Source organism: Chamaea fasciata, unplaced genomic scaffold (genome assembly GCF_029207755.1).
Source record: "Chamaea fasciata isolate MVZ Bird 193981 ecotype frontalis unplaced genomic scaffold, bChaFas1.0.hap1 SCAF_1, whole genome shotgun sequence".
Lineage (NCBI taxonomy): Eukaryota > Metazoa > Chordata > Aves > Passeriformes > Sylviidae > Chamaea > Chamaea fasciata.
This window is the reverse complement of record NW_027094086.1, coordinates 34,484,135-34,508,670: the sequence shown is the minus strand read 5'-3', so window position 1 is coordinate 34,508,670 and position 24,536 is coordinate 34,484,135. Positions and strand designations below refer to the sequence as shown.

General features: G+C 37.5%; 1 protein-coding gene across 1 annotated transcript in view; it reads left to right on the top strand.

Annotated features, from left to right (window-relative positions):
• PREX2 (phosphatidylinositol-3,4,5-trisphosphate dependent Rac exchange factor 2) overlaps positions 1-24,536 on the top strand; it is a 172,406-nt gene that overhangs the window by 126,285 nt on the left and 21,585 nt on the right. Inside the window, exons 36-38 of the mRNA XM_066180368.1 lie at positions 370-484; positions 13,460-13,526; positions 15,526-15,716. Coding sequence (XP_066036465.1) covers positions 370-484; positions 13,460-13,526; positions 15,526-15,716 — 373 coding nt within the window. The remainder of the gene's footprint in view (positions 1-369; positions 485-13,459; positions 13,527-15,525; positions 15,717-24,536) is intronic.

Here is a 24,536-nt window from a genome sequence, read left to right as displayed (position 1 = left end):
GAAAGTTTCCTTGATCCTTTATTTCCTCTACCCCAGCTAATTCTACTGTTTTCTTCCAGGATATATCAGAATTAAACCCCACATTTGCATTCAAAAGGCAGGAATACTTTAATTAGAGCAAAGGAACTCAAATTAGTGCTCTCCTTTGTATTTTCCACAGGGCAAGAAATACAATTTTTCTTGTAAATGAAATCTTTAAGAGAGATCTGTACCAATTTGATGGCATATGGAAACAGCTCAGCAATTCACAGTGGGGTCACAGCCTCAAGGTTAAAAAGTAATTCACTTGTGTGTGAACAAAACTACAAAGAAGGCAATTACTAAATATTTAATACTGATCTTTCACTTTTCCACTCTCTCTTTTCACAGCTTTGGAGAGCATGGAAGGGTACTATTACAGAGACAGCGTCTCAGTGGAAGAATTTCAAGCTCAGATTAATGCTGCCTCACTAGAAAAAGTCAAGCAGTATAACCAGAAACTACGGTGGGTAATAAACCAACATTCCTGGAATTAGCTTAGAGTTCTGTTTTTTCAATTCAGTTCCTGTGACACAGCTTTAAACTGAAATGTGTTGTATGGTGGTTGGCTTTTGGTTCATGACTGAATAACACACAAGATTCATGATTCTGACTTTTCTGATTTCTGCATTGTTAAGTTACTTCTACAAAAATTGTTTTCTCCTGAAAGTTTTAGCTGTAATTGCCTCCGGGTTGTTGTACTGATACATACAGAAAAGGTCTGCTTGATCACAAGTGGAGTATCAGAATTGCTACATATTATGATCTGATTTTATAGACCATATTTACCTAATTTCAACAGAACAGGACTTCAAAAATAATGTTTTTTTCCTGCTCTTTTTCCCCACACTGCACCATACTGATGGGAATACAGTCATATTTGGATATCTCATCAGCATTGGCTATGGATAAGAGAGTTCATACTTGCCAGTATGTGCAGAAATTATGCAGCTGTGTATTTTGGTACATATTTCATTAAGGAGTTGCACACAAAGACAGAACTTCTATTGCACAAAATAATCTATTAGTTATGAAGTAAAGTAAGGAAAATGGGTACATAGATCACTCTTGTGTCTCACTGTGTCTGTACAAAACACTTGTTTGAGTATTCTTACTTACCATGTGCATTGAAGAGTGCAAAGGACTGTGGTAAAACCACATCTGTTCGCTTCCAAAATTCTTGAATTGGATGGAAATGTCATTTCTCCAGGACGATTAGGCAGTTTATAAAAGCAGCAGAGAAAAGGAGTTAAAAAAAACTCAAGGACAATGGAGAAGGGGGAGGAAGATAAATGAGGTTTTCTTTGCAATTCCTTCACCTGTTGGTCCTCTCTCTGGAAGGTTTTCTTCAGTGATCATGGAAAATTATTTATCTTATTTGTTATTAAAGCAGTGGGATGTCTAGATTCTGTTTTAATCTAAGTACTACTATAGGAAGAGTGATTTTAAAGCCGATTACAGTCAGTGAGTATGGTATATTTGATTTTTTTTGTGTGACGTCTCTGTCAGTGCACTTGTATGTCAATGACATACGTATTTATTTAGTCTGTTTTCCATCTTCTTGTACTTGCACTTCCTGTTTGGGAAAAAAGTGCCTCCATGTGACAAGGCTTACGTTATAAATCAGTTTTACAGAGAACTTGGGTCATGCCAGTATTTGGCCTAGATGAAGTCAGCTAGTGCTGGAAAGAGATTCTGTCAGACAAGGCAAGAAGTTTTGTGTTAGTTTTACTTTTTTTTCTATGAATAGGACTAATTTAACCTCCCATGAAAATCCTTAAAATAAATTCTTCCTGACTCTATGCTGTGGTGTTCCTTGACCTTGCTTACCTCATGAGTTAGGTCCTCTATTCATGCTGTGGCTATAATGAGGTACATCCCTCTTTACAGTGTTGTGACTCACAGCTCTGATGAGTTGCTAAGCTTCAAGGCCTAGTTTTATAAGAAGTTACCATGAAAAACTTATCATTAACAAAAATTACCATGGATATCTCTGCCCGGTCAGAAGAACAGGAAAAGAATTGATTTTTTTTTTTTCAGCTCTCTAATGTCTGACTAGAACATTCAGTAATTGATTTGCTTTCTGGTGAACTCTACCCATTTCTTAAGTGCAGCACAAACAGCTTCAGGAAGTAACTGACAGAATGTGAAGAGGAAAAACAGAAAAGCAGATGCTTCATTCTTGTTCTGCTATTTGCTAGCCTGTGTAGGTGTTTGGCCAGGAGAATCTAATGAAGTAACTACAGCAGCAAAAGATATTAACATTTGGGTAATTGCTCAAAAGAAGAACAAAAAAATAAAATTGCATATTCCCTGGAAACATACTCAAGTGCAATAATACTAAAACTCTTCACATGGAAGAAATCCTCTGTGCAGCACCTCTTAATCAGTAATAAAATAAATAATTCGAGATACAGCCCATAAGCCATTCTTTCTCCAAAGAAAGGGAATCTGCTGCTTGTTAGAAGAGCATCTGATGAAGATTTTATAATCTCTCCATCACTACAGCAGCCAAAAGCAAGTGTGAGCAACAGCTATGGAAAAAGTAGAAGAGAAGAGCATGGGAATTAGTGGGAAAGAAAACAATGCTTGGCAGTGACACTGCAGCCAAGGCTTCCATTGATAACAACTCAGGAAACAATTTCAGCTTCTCTTAACCCTGATGCATTGAGTTAATAATGCTACAATAATAATGTGAAATAAAAGAGACCTCTTGGTTGTGTATGGTCCCAGTTGCAAACAGGCTTGTTGGCCTAGCTTGGTATGTACCCAAGCAGGAGAGTAAATTAAAAAATTAGTATCTTTGCTCAGCTACCTCTTAATTTCTTGTAGTAAAATCTTCTTAAAATTTTAGTACACAGAATATTTTTGGGTGATGGATCTCATACTGATGTGTGCTTTAAAAACATTAATATACAGATTATTTATTTGAAAGTATCAAAAGATATATTAGGAAATTTTTAGTGGATTTCAGGAAGGATGGCCATTAAGTCAAGAAGCTGAACCTTTGCTTTTATTGTAGAGGTCATTCATAACTCTGGAACTCTGACCAGCTTTTCCACAGTATCAGAACTGATGCAATAAATCCAGGTGCAAAATTGTCCTCCTTGACACTGATTTGAGCATCATAAGAGTCATCTTTCATGGTTCTTGCTTTGGGGATTTTGCAAATTCTACCTCAGCTATGAAATAGTTGATAAGATTATCATTTTTGATAAGATTATCATTTTTCTGAGAATGCATGAGAGACAGTTGAAAATTGGTTATAGAATTTCATGCTTATGTGGAATGGAGGAAATGTCCCCCCATCTCCTGTAATGGACTTAATCCTGACTATTTGAATCTTATTACTAATGTAAGGGAACTTTTATTCTAAGATAAGCTCAAGTTGAGCTCTTCTACAATTCCTGAGGCAACATCCTCTATACCAGCAGTATGTAGGAAGTGCATTTTTGAAATAAAGGTGTTATTTAAAGAGAACCAACAAAACAACCACTACCCGTTTATGAAATTTCAATCTGCTGAGAAATTTTCTGCATCTAACCCACAATTATTCTTAATCATCCTGGATTTTTTTTTAATCAAATTGCATTTATGTTTATAGTTCCAATTCCATTTCTGTGACATTGATAAGGAAAATAAAGTTGTGTTCAAATTCTATTTGAGAACTGAGCTGGTGCTAGTAGTTGCCAGCAATGTCAGTTGAACCTGATCGAATTGTTTGCTAATGAGAAACATTCAGTGCATCCAAGTGAAAGTAATTAGATCAGCAGAGATTTTCAAGATCTTTATTACTATGTGTTTGATAGCTCTGCAGTTGTCTTCTAATTTAGAAGTGGACTAAACAGAACCTGTGTATCTGACCACTATGGAAGTCAATATTAAGTGAAACCTTTCTGTATTCTTCTTCCTCTCCCTTGTTCCCATCTTCCTCCTTTGTTACTCCTTGACTTTCAAACAGGCTTTTTTCATCCTGAATCAATCCTTTTGCTGATACAGATACCAGACATTACTTTGCTTCAACAGTGCGGGACACAATGGTGTTCAAATCCATAACTACTACAAATGCTGATAGGAATAACAAAATCTCACAAATGCACTACATTTACGCAGACTGCTTGGCTGTTTTAAGTATTGTCTTGAGTCATGTATTTGCAAAAATGTGAGGATAAACTTAAAGCAGTAATGCTTCAAAATTACAATTTAAGAATTATTTGTTTAAAATACATTCTGTCCTTTGCATATGGTCTTTATAACTGGTAAAGGTCTATTTCCTGCAGTAAGGTTCAGTATGCTAGCTATTACTGCATTGCATAGAAATAAATATTTTGGTCCTTGCTGTGATGGTCAGATTGGTTGTGATGCAAGCCTGTTGGAAGCTGGGACAGATCCTGACAGGCAGGTTAGCTGCATGGCCAAAGCTCAGCCAATCTTTGGACTGAACAATGACTTCAAAGTAAAACATTTAGTTGGATAGGAGAAAGTTCTCCTTAGAGAAATAGGGTTTGGGTTAGCTTCCTGCAAAAAGTAAGGCATTTTTGAAAATGAACTTTCAGTGTTGGAATAAAAACTTCTGTAATGTTGGTCCAACTTATCGTAGGTTTGGACTTGCTGGCCCAGGATGGGAATTTGAGTGTGCAGTAGGAAGCTTGCTCTTTCAATCTTCCTATCTCTGTATTCAACATTTTTTCAGATAAATTTCTTTTTTGGTGGTGATTTTTTTGTTTGTTTGGTTTTTTTTGTTTGGTTTTTTTTTGTGGTTTTGTTTTGCTTTGTTTTGTTTTTTGTAGTGTGAATTCTCATTCTGGGTGAAAGCTGTCCCTCCTATGACATTCTATTAAAATGCAGTTTTCTATAGGTGCTTCTGGTTAGCTGCTTAATCAGAAAAGTCCAAGCACATCTATGCTTTCAGAGGTTTTTTTCCTGGATATGTCTGTGCACATAAGGGATGTATCACAAAGGCAGAGAGGATGTTCAGGGCACAGGTCATTCAGCAGGGTGCAGGGCTGTGCCTGTACCAAGCCTACTTCCAGCTTCTGTGTCTCTGCAGTGTGCTTTGCTTTTATTGGTGACTACAAGAATGAACTATGGTGGTCTGTAGGTGCTGAAAACTGGATCAGTATACGTGCTTGGAGTTCAAAACTGTCTATGCAGATAATTTTTAGCTAATAAGAAATTAGAGAAATTAGTGACTTTTAGATAGATGAACATTTTTAATGCTTCTTCAGAAATGTATGCATTTAGACATCTAAACACCTTCAAAATCTCTTTTCTGATGTTATGGTGTCTAGGATTGGGAACCTACAGAGGAAATGAGAAAAATAATAGATGAAGGTGAGGTCAGGAGAGTTCTACTTTTCCATTAATTTTCTCTTATCCTCAGCATGGCACTTTCTTGTGACACCACTGATTATAGGATGACCCAGTTCTTTATTCCAAAGATAGGATCATGCTGTGGGAAAGACAGCTGAGGGTTGGTGTGCATTCCTACCACTGGTGAGGGTGCTAATTACCACTGTGTAGTAATTAACTCGCCTGTGCATCAATAGAGAAAGACAGTCTGGAAAAAATGTTCCTTCCTTCCTTCCTGCCATTCTGTGTGATTTGGAACTATTCTTTGATGTCAGCTGTGTCCAGGGTTATTGGCAGCTACTTCTGTAGTCTGTTGCACAGCCATAATAGAAGAAAAATTAAAGCAAGCAGTAAAGGGAAAAGAAAAAAAGTGGATTTTTTTTGAGTTTTCTTGGTTTTTTTATTTCTTGTTTTTCTCCCTATGTTGCTACTTTCTTGGATATCATTTTAGGAGGTAAATGCAAGTCTGTTATGCTAAGGAAGCAATTATAATCAGTGAATCTAATGACAAATGATTTAGTTAACTACCCTCATTACATTGAACATCTGATTACACTGAATGTAATATTTGTCATTTTAAAGAGTTTCATTTACAATGTAACTTCGAACAATTTTTCTGTCTGAAGCCTCCTGTATTTATTTTATGTCATAAGTAATCCTCCACAGAGCAACAGCAAATTTAACTGAGTTCTTTATTCAGGGATGTTAAAATTCATGAGATTTTCATGTTGTTGGGTTTTCTTGTTTCTTTTAATTTTCAGAAAGATAAGAAAACTATTTCTGCCCCTAGAATATCTGCAAGCTTGGAACAAAAACTGTCTGAAGAGTCCAACATCTTTTTTATTTATACACACACAGGTACATGCACAACAGCCTCTCAAGCTGCAGGCTTCTTGGCAGGACGATGTTTTCCATATCCTGTATAATTTAGTCAAGGCAGAAGATAAATGTGATGGCACTCATGGCTTCAGGCTGAACAAAAATTCTCTAATAGTTGCTTTGCTATAAATGAGTTACAATGACATAAAGGATGTATCCACTTAAAGGTAGTTAATTACTATGAAAGAAAGAACTTGTCTCGTAAACAAAATGATGAAGCCTCAAGGCAATACCTGCATTATCAGAAGGCTAGATTGTATATCAATTCCTGCAGTAAATACATTAAAATCCACCTTAAGGCTGACAGACTCCTTGCCCCACTGTTTCCAGTGGAAAGCTTTACAAAAGCAAATGCTGAAGTGGTCAAGAAACTTATGTTGCTTGTCCTTGTGTCACTCTTGTCCTGAGACAGGTCTTTCCTTCATGTCTGTTCAGTTCAGTGAGCAACGTGTTAAAGAGCAACTAACAGTTTCTGTCATTGCCATCAAATTTAGACGAGTAATGTGAGGAGTGTTACGAGTTTCAGAGAGTGATTCTGTGATAATGTTTTATTTTTTGTTACAGTGAGATGTTTCTAAATCACATAGAAAAACTGCTTTCCTGTGTTCAGTACTGCCTATTTGATGCACAGCTTTGTGTTCAAAACAGCAGCGGTAAAGCTGGACTGCAATACTATACAGACAAATTTATCCTGTATTTTATATGACTATAAACATTGGAAATCTAATGACTCTTAGATTTTTAAGATTTGGTTCCAAATGTCTGGAAATTTGTGACATAACTCTTCCTAAATGCAGAGTCTTTATGAAAGAGAAATTGAAAATTAAGCATTCACTCTAAAGGATATAAAAAAGAAATAATAACTAAGCTTGTCTCCTGATGAACTTTGTGAGGAGTACTTTAGGTAGAACAGAAATTAAGATTCATTGCATCTAAGTGAAGCAAGACCAGAGAGAGCATAGAGAGATCTTGGGAAAAGTAAATTAAATTTGTCTAGCTGGTCTAAGAGATATTACCAGATGGCTTGAATTTAGCTTTGGGACTTTTTTTTTCCTTTTTCCATCCTGTTCTCATTCTGTGAATGTAAATTAATTGTTTCTTTAGACTTTTGACAGAATAGGATCAGTATTTATTACTGGTAGTGTTCTGTAATTGAAAATTATGAGTCTTGGTAGATTATATGTATTGAGTCTTTGCTCACTGAGGTGGGCATCAGGTTCATCATGCTTTCTTTATCTGCTGCAAGCGTTGGGATTGTATATCTGCAGTGATCAGAGGCGGAGCCTTTTGTTCCACTTCTGGTCACAGATAGGAGTCCAGCCCAAGCCTGCAGTAGTTGAAACCTTAACCACCTCATGAATATTTGGCATGTTGTCTCTTTTAACAGTGTATTCCATGTCTGGAATGTCAAGAGCTAAAAAGGAGACATCCATCGTCTGAAAGAGAAATGTGGAAGCAATTACTTGGCATTATTTTTTTTTAGTGTGGATTTGGCTGTTTTGATAGTGATGGGAGAAGAAGGAGGGCATCTGTAACTGGTCTGGGGTCAACGAACTTCTCTTTCACATCACAAATAGGATGGTTGCAAGTGCTCTTGGATGTAGGTAGAGATGCTGGAGACTAAATTCTGGAAAACAGGTGAAAAGTTGGCAGTGTTACATAGAGCAAGGTGGATTTTTTTTCCATTTTTTTTGTCATCCATGACTTTCTGTCTTCACATTTCTATGCTCACATTTCTGTAAGCCCCTGCTTTTGTGTTTACAATGGTTTAAGAGTAGGTCTGTGTAAGGCCTGCTCTGATTGCAGGACTGTTGCTTTGCAAGCATCCTCCTCTGTTTCTACCCCAGATACGTGTGCTCATTCTAGTGCCAATTGCTCAGCATACCTCACTCACAGTCTGAAGATAGTTTAAATTGGCGGGAGACCAGTAGTTTAGCCAGATGCTGCAGTCTTGCAAGAAAATGAGGAGCATTATGAAGATTCCTCCCCTTAGTCTAGTTTCTAGTCTAGTTTAATTGCTTAGAAAAGGGTCTAGTTTCTTGGGAATTCAGTTTTCAAGAGTTGAAAGTCTGTGTCTCTTCTATACTTTGAGTCTAGTCCACTAAAGCAGATGGTTGCCAAGGAAGTCCTTAAGTTTCATTTCTTGAAATTTTCTTAATATCCCTCCCCACATGTATTTAAATGCATTCCTAAACTTGATTAATTTTTTCTCTTTTCTATGTATTTTCCTTGTCTCACCATACAGTCACATCCCCTTCACCAAAGCCTGCACTATTTCCCACAGTAGAGAGAAATAATAGTTGTCCTGTTTCCAACCAGGACAGTGTTAATTTTTGCAGTAGCCAGGAGGGACATGGCTAGGACCTGGAGATTTTTCTGTACCACCTTACATCATTGCCATGGGCAGGGAAAGGGTGTATCTTCCAAGAAGAGGTTCCTTCTGGTGAAGTAAATGTGATGCTGGTCCTGAGCCAGAGGGAGCAGTCAGGGTGGCATGGCTGTGGTCAGATTGTGGGGTCCACACAGAGCATTTTTGTGTGGGAGTCATGCACTTTTTTATACAATTTTGTCATTAATATTGTTGCTCTTACTGTTTGTTTTCTCGCCTCACTGCTGTTTCTAGTAAATTGTTCTGATCCCAACCAGTGACCTTTATCTTTTGTGCCTCCAATTCTTCTCTACAGCCGGCTACAGGGGAAGGGAGAGTGAGTAATGGTGCATGGCTTGGAGTGGTTTCAGAGGGAAGACTAAATGGGAGAATATCATTCCTAAACCATGACATCGGTAGAGGCTGACAAAAGCTGGTTTGCCACTTTGTGATGGGGGTAAGCCAGGAATCATAAAATTGGTGTTAGTCCAGCACTAAACCATGTCCTTGAGTGCCATATCTACACATCTTTTGAATACCTCCAGGGATAGTGACTCAACCACATCCCTGGGCAACCTGTCCCAGAGCTTGACAATCCTTTCAAAGAAGAAAGTTTTCCTAATAACCAAGCTAATCCTCCCCTGGCACAAATTGAGGCCATTTCCTCTTGTTTTGTCACTTGTTACACGGGCAAAAAGGCCAACCCCCACCTCACTGCAAGAAGAACAATAAGGTCTCCCCTGCGCCTCCTTCTCTTCAGGCTAAACAACCCCAGCTCCCTCTGCTGCTCCTTGTAAGACTGGTGCTCCTGGCCTTTCTCCATCTTCGTCACCTTTCTCTGGACATGGTCTGGCACCTCAAGGTCTTCCTCACAGTGAGGGCCCCAAAACTGAACACAGAATTCAAGGTGTGGCCTCACCAGTGCTGAGTACAAGGGTGTCAGAACCTTTCCAAAGGGTAGGGCTTACTGAGTGGCTTACTCATGAAATAGAAGTTGCACACAGATTAGAGTGTGCAACTGTTCTGTTCTGCACTTTTCACAATAGTTGTGAGAGGTCAAAATATTACTGGATATGCTCTTTGACAATATTAAATCATGGAAGAGTCGTGAAGCTTTTCAGGTGTTAAAATTAAACCTTTCTGCAACTACTAAGAATTCTGGTGACACTGTACATAGGATGGTGTTACTGATAGATGCTAGGAGATATGATTTAAAATTGCTGAGTCTTAGTATGGATTGAGAAGGTAATTATACTTATCATTTTTTGGGATTTGCCATTTAGTGAAAAGAATACATGAAATAATTGTCTATAACAGAAAATGGATACATTTACTACAGAAAAATTTGAATTTTTACATATATGTTATAGGTATATAAGTGTATTTACAAATGTATATGTATAAATATATATACACATATATATACACAATAAGCATGTTACACACACTTTCACCTGTGTAGTTTAAAACCAGATGTCAGAACAAAGAATTGTTATTCAAGAAATACAAAAGTATGTGTGCACATAGATCAAAAATACAGAGATACTGTTTATCTGTGTCATAAATATGTGCTTTTTAGTTTGAGCTGCAGAAAATAATTAGGGGCTTCCACACTTCCCTACTCCACGTCTCGGTTCTGATGTGTCCTTTCTCAGGTTGCTGACTGTGCTTTCCTACATCATCTTGAATATCTTGTGGCTGAGGGATAAAAAAATCTTGTAGAACTAAGATCCATTTCCATGCTTCTGTTGAGGACAGTAGGAATTAATTTATATGTTTGCCACAGTGATGTGGAAATCAAAGGCTAAATTCTTCTGTGCTATAACATCAAAGCAAAACCTTTCTAGAGCAGAACCATCAACTTGGTGGTATTTGTTGCCATAACCCAGTTTCCTCCCCCTCTCCAATTATTTCTTTACTGTCCTTGTATTTTGAAGAAAAGATTAGCAATACCCAGGATAACCTTATGGGCTTACTGGCACAAGAAATAGAGAAAAAGACTAAACACTTGGATTTGCTTGAATTATCTTTCTGTTCGAAGTTACTCAGGAATGTGTGTCTCTGCAGGTCTTAAACCTTAGGATTGTATTTGCAAAATTTCAATGTTCAGGATTTTATAGATGTCTGTGTCAGTTTTGGAGGATACCCTATAAAATGCTTCACTAAGAAAAACATCAGCACTTCTGCATTTCCTTTGTACTCAGGTTCTGGGAAGACATCTTGGGAAAGCATTTATCTTGTGAGAGATTTTTCTTTTTGAACCCTAAGGTGTTTGTTACCTTATCCTGGTGTTAGTTTTCCCTGAGATACTTGTCCCTATTATTTGATATTGCTGTATAGGGGATATCTTCCAAAAGTCGATCACAGCAATTATCCTCAGTAGATTTATTGTGTATTGGATTAGCTACCTTTTCTTTTTTAAAGGAAGGTTTTTCTGCTGGATCTTAGAGAAATTGCAAGGCTTTAAAAGCTAAAATAACATCACATTTGGAGACAAAGAACTATGATTTCATTCTGGTTCATTTCAAATGGATTAGAAAATATTGTCCAAATTGGGCACCATGCCAAGATTGCCATTAACTTTTCCCATAAAATATGATTAAGGACCTTAACAAGCATTTAGTAATTAAGTGAAGTGATCTGGAAATTTATATGCTATCCACAGGTTGTCATGTTCTGTAAAATACTGAAGACAGTGTTTATGAAAAGCAATAAAATAAAGCACTTGAGAAACATCTGGGAGTGTTATCTGATGGGGAAGGAATAGTTTCAGTTGTAACAGGATATTTTGATATTTAAAATGAATGTTGTGTATAGCTGATTTTTTTGTTTGGTTTTTTTAAGGTTAATGAATAATTGCCTGAATTAATGGAGTAATTCCTATAACCATATATCCCATTCATGCGTCCGTGTTGCTTCATTTTACACTCTGAGTTAATTATTTTCCATGTACTCCATTAATTAGTGTACTGTTCCATATTTGGTTTCTGGTTCCATTTAATGCAGCTGAATTTGCTGGAATAATAGTCCAAAGAGATGGCATTGCTGAACAGTCTCTGAATGAAGCAGATTTTCTTATTACATGGCAGAAAAAAGCAGTTCAGGCTTTCAGTCTGATAATGTTCAGTGCAGAGCAGGGTGAGGCTTTGTTTTGTAGCTTTGCTAACAAAGGAAAAAAGGTTGGTCTGTTGCTGCTGAGGTAGCTTTTATGTGCTCTGGCCACTCAAAGTGATTTATGAGTAATTTTCTCTACGAACCTCTTTTCCTTTCAGTAGTGTCCAGCATCATTTGACACAGAGTGCATTGTGGATCATTGCACAGATCATGCAACAGGCTTTATGGAATAACAGAACTAGATTATCTTTGCTGTGCTTTCTGAGGGAATTAATTCAAACCTTAAATTTGGGAAAAGTTATTTTTCAAAACTACAAACAAATAAAAGGTAGATGGATTTTTTATCGACTCAATTATTCCAGATGGTTGAAGGTATTCAGATCTGCAGTCTGCACCCCTGCCCAGCAAGTGTGCAGCAATGTAACTTCTCTCCTAGATGAAATCATAAAACAAGAAGGGGGAGCAATTTTTGTGCTACATGAATCATGCTTTAATGACTGAGGGATTGAGCTGATCCTCTTGTTTGAGAGTTAGGACAAGGAAACCATTTTTTCATTGGGTTTTTTTTTTTTCATATTGTAGAGCAACTGAAATTTGGCTGGCAAACTCCTTAGTTCCAGCCTGGGTTGTGGGTCACTTGTGACCTTTAGTCAGGTCTGTGCCTTGAGCACACATTGTGGAGCTAGATCACAGTGATACCTTGAGGTTGTCACTGGAGAATCTCTTTTTTCCCCCTATATGTTCCACAGTTCAGTTGCGCTTCTCTTGTTTTGTTTCATTTAAATGTTGCCCAGAGCTTCTGCATTAGTAGCTGTTGCCTGGTTCTCACTGGTAGGTAAGGAGACCTACCAAATATTTCTATTTTTAGCTGCTACAGGAGATTTTAGGAGCTTTACAACCAGCAGAATGAGTTTTGTGACCGGAGAAACATGGAACGGTTTGGGTTAGACAACCTTTAAAGATCATCTGGTCCAACTTTGCTGTTGTGGCAGGGACAAACTTATTTAAGTGTTGCTGCAGAGGCAGTAAAACCTGTGATATTATCACAAAGATATGTACAATTTTTACTCTACCTATGTGATGTTTAATGATAGCTCATCTGGGGTGAGCAATTAAGTTACTTGTAAGTTGGAAAGTTAAAACAAAAATTCCTCTAGGGTTCCTGAATTGAAGAAGACTTGTATAATGCATATTTGTCCTCTGTGGGGTTTCTGCTTTTTTGTTTCTTTGTATATTATGAACATGTATACTTTGCTTCTGTCAGTATGGTGTTTCAGGCTGGAGATTCTGCTTTTATGTTACTGCACTTACAAACAGCAAATATTAAAAAAGCTTGTAGAATGTGAAGCTCAGGCACTGTTTGTATGCCAGTTTTCTCAAAACCACTCTTAAAATCTATACTGTTGATAGAGACCTTTTTGTGGGTAGTTTTGTTGAAAATCCCTTTCAGATCCCATTTTTTTCTTATAACTAGATGTTAAAATTTTGCACTGTACTTTCAAAGGGCAGAGGGACAGTTTTTGTCTCCAGAATAAAAAAATGTTCCGTATTATGTTAAAAGAAGGAGTTATAATGCCTGTTTATTATTGTATTACTCCTTGACCCTCTCTTAACATAAGGTAAAAAAACCTCCAACCTTAGGATGGTGTCTAAGAATAGTCTGATAGAATTTTGTTCAGGACTTGAAACAACTAGCTTTTGCCTTACTCTATCTGTTTGTTCTTTCAGGGCGTTCTACCTGGACAAGTCAAACTTGCCTCCAAATTCAACATCTAAAGCAGCTTATATAGATAAGGTAAATAAAAACATTGTGTGCCTAATTAACCTCTGCATGTTACACACTGTTACTGAGACTTTCTTTATTCCACCAAAAACTGAATTGTTTAAAGCTGGTGAGAGATGGGCTCCCTTGCAGCTTTTTGTCCCACCTGTGTTTTTTGGGGTAGGTGGTGCCATGTGGTTCTGTATTAAAAGGTGGGGCTGGAGGGAATCTCTGTTTGAGATGAGGAATCATTACTTTCCTTTTTCACTGTGTTCTCAGAGCAATACAACTGCTCTAGGAACATGTGGGGTAGGGGAAGACAGGTGCAGGCAGAAATTCTTTGTTCTGAAAGGTGGAAGTTCTGTTCCAAATTAAATACTCCTTCAGCATCCTGCTCAGAAGGCTTTCTTCTGAATCTTCTCATTTAGACTTTCTTCAAATGCTTTCATCTGTCTTTAAACCTCTGTGGCTGAGAGATCCCAGGGGCTATAAAAATTCATTTAATACTCTTCTCTCGTTGGAGAGTTAATTCCCATATTGCATCCCAGTAGGGGGAATAAAGAAATTCCTGGGGTCTTGCCTACAAAAGTGATTGAGCTACTGTGGCTTGAGAAATAACAGTGCTCATCAGCTGAGCCCTATGTCAGACTGAATTTTTATGTCAGTATCATCCGGCACAAGTGTTAACAGACCAGTGATTCCTGTTTCTTGGATCCATGCAGAACTGCACATGAGGGAAGAAGGATATTTTCCACTCCTTCCCTGGGAAGTCAGCAGCTTGCCTAGGAGTCACAGGTGCAGGAGGGGATGTTTAGCTGTGTAGGAGATGCTTGTTACCCCTAAACATGTTGCTTATCTGTTTCAGCAAAAAGTTCAAGCGCAAGAGAAAAGCATCTCATAATCCACATCTGACTAAGGGATGCTAGGTTAAGCTCTTGCATTAATTTTTTCACCTGGAGCAAGCCAAGAGTGAGCGCATGATCCATTTTTGGCTGCCCCTTTCACTTTATTGTCCATAGCTCTGCATGAGTAGATGACACCAGCTAAAATCAATTTAGACAGATGCAAGTTAAACCAGTGGGACCTAAACAAAGTTAAATCTGTTTGTACCCAGGTTTAAATATGCTATTTGTTATAGCTGATTTTCTTGACATCTATGCTTTTCAATGAAGTAACTATCATAGGACCAAGTGAGGCTGCCATTTATCTAACTGGTTAAAACTGTCTTTAGGGAATTATTCTCTCTTTAAAAAGATTAGTTCTTTGAGTAGCATGGGGGTTTGTTGGAATCTGTAAGTGTTCCTAGAATAAAGAGAAGTGGGAATTTGGAATTAGGTGGTCTGAAAATTTGTATTGTGAACATCTCATTTACACAAAGCACCATGAAATACCGGTTTTCATTGCTAGATGACTTTTGAAGGCTCCTCTTCTGACACAAGCTTTGCACTTGAAAGCTGCCTTCTTTACTTCATTCATTCTTAGTAGAGTAATGCTGGGATTATTTAAAGTCTTGCTACAAAGTTAACTGTTCTTGCTTTGTAGTACATTTTTCTCACATCTGTTAATTTTTATTTTTTGATGTTGTTAGTCAGGATTAGGAACTAGACATTTGATAAATAAAGGACACTGTTGTCATAAATGTAAGCTGATTTTCTCAGCAAGTCAAGTAACAAGTCTTGGTATCTTCCTGTATATGTTGTCGGTTGTATGTTGCCTCTTTATGGCTTCCCTTCCTTTCCCAGTCCATTAATGGATAAAGCACCCATGCGTCAGTTGAGTCTATTGAAGTAAAAAACACTTCCATAGGCAGGACTGGTAATGAAACAGTCAGTGATAAGAAGAACTGAAACGCTTTCGAAAGTTGTCCTGTGTCATGTAACAGAAGACTCTGTGTTTTGAATTTTTGTCATGGAATTTGGCTTTCTCAGCAGACCTGGTGTTCTGCGTGCATCTTTGATGACCAACTCTGTTCAAGTGTTTCATGAGCTCTCAGGAGCAAACTTTCAAACACCTCTCTCTTCCTCTCTTGCAGCTGATGAGGCCTCTCAATTGCTTGGATGAGCTTTACCGGCTCATCGGCTCCTTTATCCGGTCCAAGCGCACGGCGGCCTGTGCCTACACCGCGTGCAGCGCTTCTGGCGTCGGGCTGCTCTCCGTGGCCTCGGAGCTCTGCAGCAGGCTGGGAGCTTGTCACATCATCATGTGCAACAGTGGAGTTCACCGGTATGACAAATTGTTTTTTCCCTCCTTTTGTTCCAGTCAGTCACTCCGTCATTGCAGGTTGGAGGCTGCTGCTCCTATGGAGATGGGTCTTACACTAAATATCTTACATGAAATAGTGAGTGCACTTGGAAGATCTGTGGTGAAATTCAAGAATTGTGTTTACAGTGATTGACAGAAATGAAGAGTACAATTTTTTTGGTTTGTGAAGTTGTAATGAGATTGTTCCTCACTCAAGTTGGTAAAAGGCAGAAATCTTAATTGCTAAAGTAGAAAGAGGAATGTTACCTAGATGAATAATACATATGATACTGAACTCTTAATACAGGCAGGAAATGCTGAAATTTGTATTTGCTTTGTATAGTACAGGGAATATAGTAGAGCTTGATTTAAGGAAAAAAGATGAAACGTAAGACATGCATTTTTGCAGATGCACATTATGATAAGACTTTCAGCCTGAAGGACAGTTGATGTGTTTAATACAATAGCAAAAAAATAGACTGACCTATAGTCAACTGAACTTTGTCATCAACCCTAAGAGATTTTAATAGACAAATACATATATATATAACATTATCATAGCATCATCATAGGGCTCTCTAGTACTTAATCATATTTATCACAGGCAGCAATATATTTATGGTCCAGCTGGGCAGATTGCAATATTTTGGGACAGTGTACCTAAAAAGCAAAGACCAAAATTGGAGAGGGGAAAACACCCCAACAAACAAAAGAATTAACATAACAAATAAACTGATACTAACAATAGGCTCTTTTCATAAGAATTCCAAACTGTAGATCAGGGGGTAACAGTGTGTTAAAAATGTTGCTTAGTTTCAGATCTATGCAAGTCCTTACTTTAACAGTTTTGGTTACCAATACCTGGTGTTAGAATGAGCATTACTTTCTCCTTGTTTTAAGTAATATCCTTTCTTCCAAAGAACTTTGAGGAGGGGAGAAGAAAAATGGCAATTGCCATATAAGCTGCAATGCAGATTGTCATGCATGACAAAAAAGGAAGAGCTCCATATCCAGCCAAAAAAATTAAGTTGTATAAAGACAGTGTTCGCCATTTGAGAGTTGGCAGCAGAGTATTTGTATTACTCTCTGTCAATGATACAAGTGTACATAGCATACTGCATACTGTACTTAATGTTAGGGAATAGCAGGAAAAAGCTTGGTTATGTAACACTAGTCACTATATCAGATGAAGATGCAAATACTATAGAGCATGGGCTGTCATGGCACTGTTGTTTCAGATGACCATGAGGCTATACAGCTTTTCTTTGTCTTGCTTTCAGTTTCATGTCTTATGTAATCAGAAAAGACTTTGGGCATAATTCTGACGGGGGTTTTTAGGCTGAAAAAAACTGCCTCTGAGTTTGATCACCATTTCATGAATTTGTCAGTACATTTGTGCCAAAAATTCTGATAGTTTAAGGCTAAAGTCAGAACTGCCCAAATAAGCTATTACCCTGTAGTGTGTGGGTCACAAATTATTCAGAGTAATTTGGTGACTGAATAAAATGTGGTTTGCTTAAATCTGAACATGAGCTGTTCTAAGATGAAAATTAATTAGTCATCAAATTTTTGCTCAAACTAGGGCTAATTCAAAGGTAAAAACTCCTAAAATGTCTATAGAAGTGTATTTAAAACCCACAAAAAATTAGAAAACCAACATATTGGTTTAGAAGACTATATTATGGGAATGGGATTTAAAAGTGTTATGTGTGGGTTCCTGTCTAGATGTTGAAGGATTCATCATCATCTATTTACATAAAGTAAAGGTGCAAGATGCTTCTCTCTAAAGCATGACTAGTTCTACTTTACAGTGGGTCCATTTGAGTTTTGGTACAAGATACTGCTGCTTCATTTGTGCATTAATACTGCCTTTGTGGCTACCATCTGTTCAGAGAAAGAAACATCAACTCTTGGCATTATCAGAGATATTTCAAGATAGGCTCTCCAGGAAAAAAACGGATGGGCTAGCTGAGAATTTGTGTAGGTACTCAGGGGTTTGTACCCAGAAGTTCAGAAGAAAACTCCTGTATTTAGAAACAAGAAGGGATTCATTCACTCTTCTAAGGGAAGTAAGTCCCTTTAAGTGGTTAAAGCTAAGAAAGTTCCTTAATAACAATTCCCTGAAATTACTGTTGCACATGCAAACTGGATGGATGGAGTTTTCTGGCTTTTTTTTTGGAGTCATATAATAAGTCACTTCATGTACTGTTTTTTTCTTAATGGTCTCCCTAGGCCACATCTCTACAGTCCAGTTCTAAGTGGGCTTTGGTTTTTGACATTCTGAAAATTGCCTTTGCCCAGATAGAAAGCTTGCTTTGTTTCCAGCTAGTAGATTTGCTCAGTAAATTTTGTGCCCAGCATTTCTAGTGCTAAATTCTTCAGTGTTTCTGTGGACCTACTCCCCTCGTTGCTCTCAGAGTGAAACAGTCTTACAGCAACACAAAAACCTGTGAGGAGGACAGAAGAGGAAGGAGTAAGATGCTGGATGTGATCAAGTAGCATAGACATAGAGGATTTTGCTTTATACCTGCAATCTTGAAGGCTAAATTCTTCTGTTTGTTGAAGCAGTATTTAATCAGGGCAGATAACGTTGCAAAATAGTGCCCCTTGGCTTGTTTGCTAGTTCATTAGAGTTCAAGCTACTGATTTTCAGTTAGAGAGGATATTTATGTCTGGTTGTATCCAGCAGTGTATCTGGCTTTCTGTTTTCTTAGAAACGAAATACTGTGAAGTCCATGATTGTGATCAGCTGCAGAATTTCACATTTTGTTGGCCCAGATCAATGACTCATTACTGTTTTTTTAACACTAGGCCACGGATATTAAATAAGTTGAAAACTGGTGTTATCTACAGATGCTACTAGATTAACAGATGGGGGCAGGAAAGATGCGAATTTTTCTTGCAGATTAAATTTTGAAAATCTCATTTGTCAGTCTTGCCAGCTTAAAAATGAAGCTCAACTTGGAGCAAGGCTCCCTCATACTTTCTTTTTAAAAGCCCTCATTTTAACTCAGTTTCTGTGATTTGCCTTTAAGGGAGTGAATGTCTGAGAACCTCTGGAAGAGTACAGGGTGCTCTACTCATCAACATCTTTCTTTTGTTCATGAGAAGTGGGAGCTGAGCAAGACATTAATCTGTCAAATTTTAAATACATTTAATAGAATTTAAACATATATATATATATATACATACATACCTTCCCTCACTCAATTTATTCAACTCATACTGAACTGACTGAAGAGCCCTTTCTGTGTTCTCTCAATTTAGGTGTCATGGATTGACAAGGAGGTAGGGGGAGGTTCTGCCACTGCTCCTACTAACCAGAAACAAGTCCCAGATAGCTTGTGAGGGAGGCACTGGGTGACAGTCCAATGCAGAAGAGGCCAAGAACTATGAAACAGCAGCTTTGTCTGCTTTGACAGTGATTGCTGATCTCTGGATCAGCAGTGCCTTGGTTTCTGACTTCTCTGTGATCCATATTAAATTGCTTTTTACGCTGCACTAGGCTAAAACAGCTTGACAGAGTTCATACTTTCATCCCTATATCCAAGATAATGCTGGGGATTTTGAATTGCTGGTGATTGCTTTTCTTTGATTTTTATTATGACAATATGTTTACCAATTTACATTACAGCCTGCAATCCTATATCTATTTCAGACAGCAGTTCTTTTCAAATACTTTTTGAGCACCAGAAAACCAAGGATAGGGGAAAAAAGTCCCTTTAACCTTCACTGTCCTAAGCGATGTAAGAGTGCTACAAACCTCCCCGAGGATTATCATAAGCAAACATGCCTTGTTGATCAACAGGAGGAACAGAACTCTAAATTAGTTTGAGAAATCAATAGTTTGCATTTTTTTTACCTTTTTTTTTATCAGTCATAATTATATTTCTGCCTGCCAGCCAGCTGTCACCCTGTAAACATCGTTCTGCTTTCTTTGCTTGTGTTCATTCTGTTTGAAGTTGCAATCAGTCTGTACAAATGCAGGTGATGAAAGGCACTTCTAAATTTTATTGAATGATGATTCTAGCTCCTGCTAGAGGGAGAAGAGCAAGACTGCACTGCACAGACATGTCCTAGCCTCTTTCTGTGCCAAAATGAAATTAGGTGCAGCAGCTGCAGAAGTCTGTTTAGGGACCATAGGCCTTACAGGCTCAAAGGAATCATTTAAAGCATCCAAATGAAACAAATTCCAAGTTTATTTAAATTTTTGCATTTCCTGGAGGATCAAGAGAAAAATCTTCTATAATCTTGATGAAACCCAGAAAAATCACAGTCTTATTTTCTTTTCTGAATTTTAATTTCCCCTGCAGAAATTCTGTCCTTAGTGTTACCATCCTTCAAGCAGTGGGGTTCTGGCTGGCAGACACTTGGCTCAAGGATAAGGCAGGTTTTGCCAAGTGTTGATTATGCTGTCTCCTGTAGCTGGCAGTGGTCCTGCAATCCAGCTAAACCTGCTTCATCTTACACATTGCAAAGCAGAGTAGCACCATAAGCTGTCCATCACGGCCAGCTGCCTTCCTGTGAATCGAATGAAACAAGGTGAAAAATGAGTACTCCGAATTTGTATTTTTGACATTCTATCATAAGAATTCTTCCTTTTAGGTTCAGAAACTTTCCTGTAAGAATTTAGTTCTGAGCTCAACGAGTGCATGCTACAAAGAAAATCCTTGGAGTTTTGCAGCTTTATTTAGGCTATCAACTCCCCAGTAAGAAAGCTTTCGGGGATCGATGCGACTACTTTCAGTAGACAGGTTAGCACAGAGTGAAAAACTAATCCATACCCTTCTCCAGCCATCTGGTCTCAACCGGGCTTTTAGTCCTGCTCCCTTCCCATTTAGTCAAGATTCCCTTCTATTTTTTAAAGGGTAGTTCTGTTACGTCTGCTTACAATTAGTGTATTTTTATGATACCATACCCACCGAGGCATAAAAAACCTTCCTTTTGTGTAAAATAATTTAGGATAATAGAGTATTACATTCTGTGCTGGTTACTTCAAAAACCAGGTAAATAATTTTGAAACATGCAAGAATTTGTCTTAAAATAAAATAAGCTAGACATTTAACACAAATAGTGCTATGCTGTTCCTACAGTCGTTATTTTTTTATTTTGCTCTGTATTTCTCTTTCATAGGCAATCTGGTACATTTTTGCTTTGTCACCTTTAGTATATCTGATACACGTACTGGATGGATTGTAGTCTTATGTTCTCTTGCATGTTTTAAATTCTGAGACGCTATTTTGCTCAAAATGCAATCTGAAAATGCAGAGGTGCATTAAATGCAGCGAGACAGAAAAGATGTCTCAAAGTTGTTACTAGCATGGATTTCAAGGTGTGCTTTTTTTCTGTTTGGTCTTCTTTTAACATTATGGATGTTTAGTAGCAGGGTTGACACACAATGGTATTACTGTGCTCTGCAGAATTGTCCTTTCATGCTTCAGTTCCTGCATGATTGCCTTATCTGCCATCCAGGTCTTTGAAACTGGTGTTTTTCATGCAAAATCTTCTACTTTACAATAAAAAGAAAATAGGACCTCTCAGACAGTCTGAAATTAAAACCTTAACCAGATCTGCTTTAATTTTTGGCATAAAGAGAGGTAAGTGAGTAGCTTGAATTATTACAAGACAAGAAGTAAATTGCAGTTTTTTACCAGATTTACTTGCCTGCCTACAGAGGAAGAAGCTTTTAATGGAAAGACTTTCTGCACAGAATGAGAGATAATGGCCAAAGCTGGGGTTTCAGATGCTTTTAGATTGTGTTTATTTTTGCAAGTATGATGGAAAATGAGTAAATAAAAGGCATGGAATACTTCAAGTTTTTGGAAATGCTGTTCTCTCATCAAGCAAAGAATATTAAATAGTGAAATTGCTTCCTTGCAGCATTTCCAGCTGACTAGAGGTGCAAAGATTTTACAGGAAAAATGATTGTGAAAAGATACTCCCTGCAGTTCTTTAACACTGACAAATGATGCACAGTGAAAAGAAGTGCCCTTTTTTCTCTTCCTGAATTTTCTTTGAAAATCCCTCTGTTTTAAAGAGGTAGAATAGTTACATATATTTCTGGAAATAGATTGGATGACAATAGCCTTTCAATCTACAGAAAAAAAAAATCAACATTATGTCCTTAGTGTTTCATTCTTCAGCATTAAAAATTATAAATATTGGACCAAATACTCCTGATAAAAATAAGTTTGTAACTTACAAAATAATTAGTTAATGAAGGGTAGATCTGATATATGACTAATGAATATTTACCTCCCAAGACTGATTCTGTGGCATAAGTTCATGTCATCTGCTTCAGTAAGTCAAAAATCTGTTGGTAGTTTGTGTCTGAGAATATCTGGTAGAGCTGAGTTTGATTATCCTGTCATAAAATGGTGGATATATGCCTGATGAGGGAGTTGAGATACCTCGGTTCTGAGGTCTGCACAACTATGTAACCACAGCGGTGCCTTTTGTGAATGAAACCCCTGCATGCTGATGCTTAATGGATAAAAGGCAGAAAATCCCTTTAACATGGGCTGCTCATGCCCATTCTGTGTGGTGACGGTGTATGTTCCACAGACAGTTACTTTTTGAAGTGTTGTTTTTGATTGAGAGTGGAATAAATACACTTCATGTGCATAATAATGGCTTTCTATATGTTGGACTGGCCTTCAGTGGACGGATTCCATCCAACACTGATTTTAAAGAAGTGTCCTTTCCACACTGCCAACATCTCAGCTTCACAAAGGTTCATAAAGCAACTAAAGCTAGATCCTGAACTCCAGCAGAGTTTACAGTAATTATGAAATACAGTATTGTAGTTTAGTGTATGAACTTCATGCTCATTTTCTCTCTAATACTTAATGGCAGGCCAAATTTACCTCTGTTGAAAAGCAATGCTGTTCAGCAAAGTTTCAGTATACAGACACAGAGAATGCAAGCTTCTGTGTTACTTGCATGGAGACATATTCCCACAATGAGAACATCTTAGAGCTTGTGGGAGAATCTTGAATTAAGCCTGTCTATAGTTTGTACACTTTATACTATTTTTTATAGTCCTGAACAACATCTGTCTTCCTTTTTAGTTTTATTGTGTCTACTTTCTTCTCCAAGGTGTTCATCAGAATCAATGCATATTGCCCAGTCATCACTATTAATTATAGACAAATACCCCAAAAATGTTTACCCCAAAGTGATTTACTTTAACACTAAGTTCTTAATTGCTGCATGCACTGACTTAAAAAAATATTCCTTCTGTATATATATTAGCTTAAATGACAGCAGAAAAAAAAATGAATATTTGTAGTATAACAGGTCTAAAAAGTGGTCAAAGGTAGGAATGATTAGCTTATGATGTACAGGAAGAAAAGTAATTAAAATAATAATAATGGCACTGAATTACATGTTGAGTAGAAGCTTTAGATTTTAATTAGACTAAGCATACATGCACCCTTTTCATATTTTTTTTCCTATTCACATAGAACATAATTAATTTTGACATCTCTGACTGTGGTAACTACTTAACTAATTTGTTTCACCTCATCTTTTATACTCAGGGCTTTTTTCTAAGGGATGTTTTGGTGCATTTTTGGATGTAGAATGGCTGAAAGCCTAACTGAAACCTGAGAATGAATTGGATGATTTAGTTGCCTTTTACTCTGGTAACTTAGATACACACTTTGCTACATGACACCTCTGTAGGTAGTGAACACAGACTCAAATTATTTTTCCTTTCAAGTTAGGCATTAGACAAGCTGGTGTGAAATAATCAATTTCTCAGAAAATTTCAGTCTGTATTCATATTTTACAACTCCATTCTTCAGGATAGATGTGCATCTGTCCAGCTGATTTGCAGCCCTTTAATGAAAATCACATCCAGTCAAAAACAAGAGGGCTATTGGTGGTAGAAAATAATTTATTCTTACTTTTTCAGGCACATTCAGAATGCTTTGATCCAGAAGTTGTTTGAAAGTTTGTATTTAATCTTCACATCAATATTGCCATGACTGATGGGAGACTGGGGATAGCAGGCAGGAGCTGGGAGCAGCTGCAGCCCCTTCTGTTTCTTGGAAACCAAATGGATGAAATGAGGAATTCTCAGCCCTGTTGTCCTGGGAATTCCAAATGTCTCTGCCTTGCTGTTGTAAGCTGTCAAGGCAGGGAATTTATCATTCTAACTGACATAAATTCTGAGATGATGAATTTGGGTGTTTTGTTCTTCTCGCATGATTAAAAAAAAAAGGGGTGAGAGGAAAAGAGAGAGAGTCAGAACAGATGATTTGTTTACACTGTAAAATCTATGGATTTGGGGTTTATGCTTCCCATAACAGAATGTTATGAGGGTTTTTTCCCTAAATATTTTCCTTGTTTTGCTTCTCTGGGCTGATTGCATCCAAATGACCAGATACTTTCAGAGGTCAGAACTGCTTCCAGATTGCTTTGTAAACTTTAATACCATCTGTTTATCAGCTCTCAAAATGCAGGAGAAAAGTGGATTACTACTTACTGCACATATTTGCTGACAGTCCCTGATGCTGAAGTTTGTTCATCTTACAAGATGGAGAATAACCATATTTCATTTAGTTTAATAAAATTTTAGAAGTTGCATTGATTTAAATTTGCATTTGCTTAATCTCTCCATACTTGGCAGCCCTATTGGTGAGGTACTTCCAGTTACGACTTTTCCATGTTACCATCTGATGTCTTGTGTTTTGCATTTTTTCTTTCACAGCAGGTGTCTAGGGCAGTTTGATTTGTGAAAAGGGATATGTATTAATTAAAAAAAAAACTATTTGAAGAGCTGGGAGAAAGCACCAG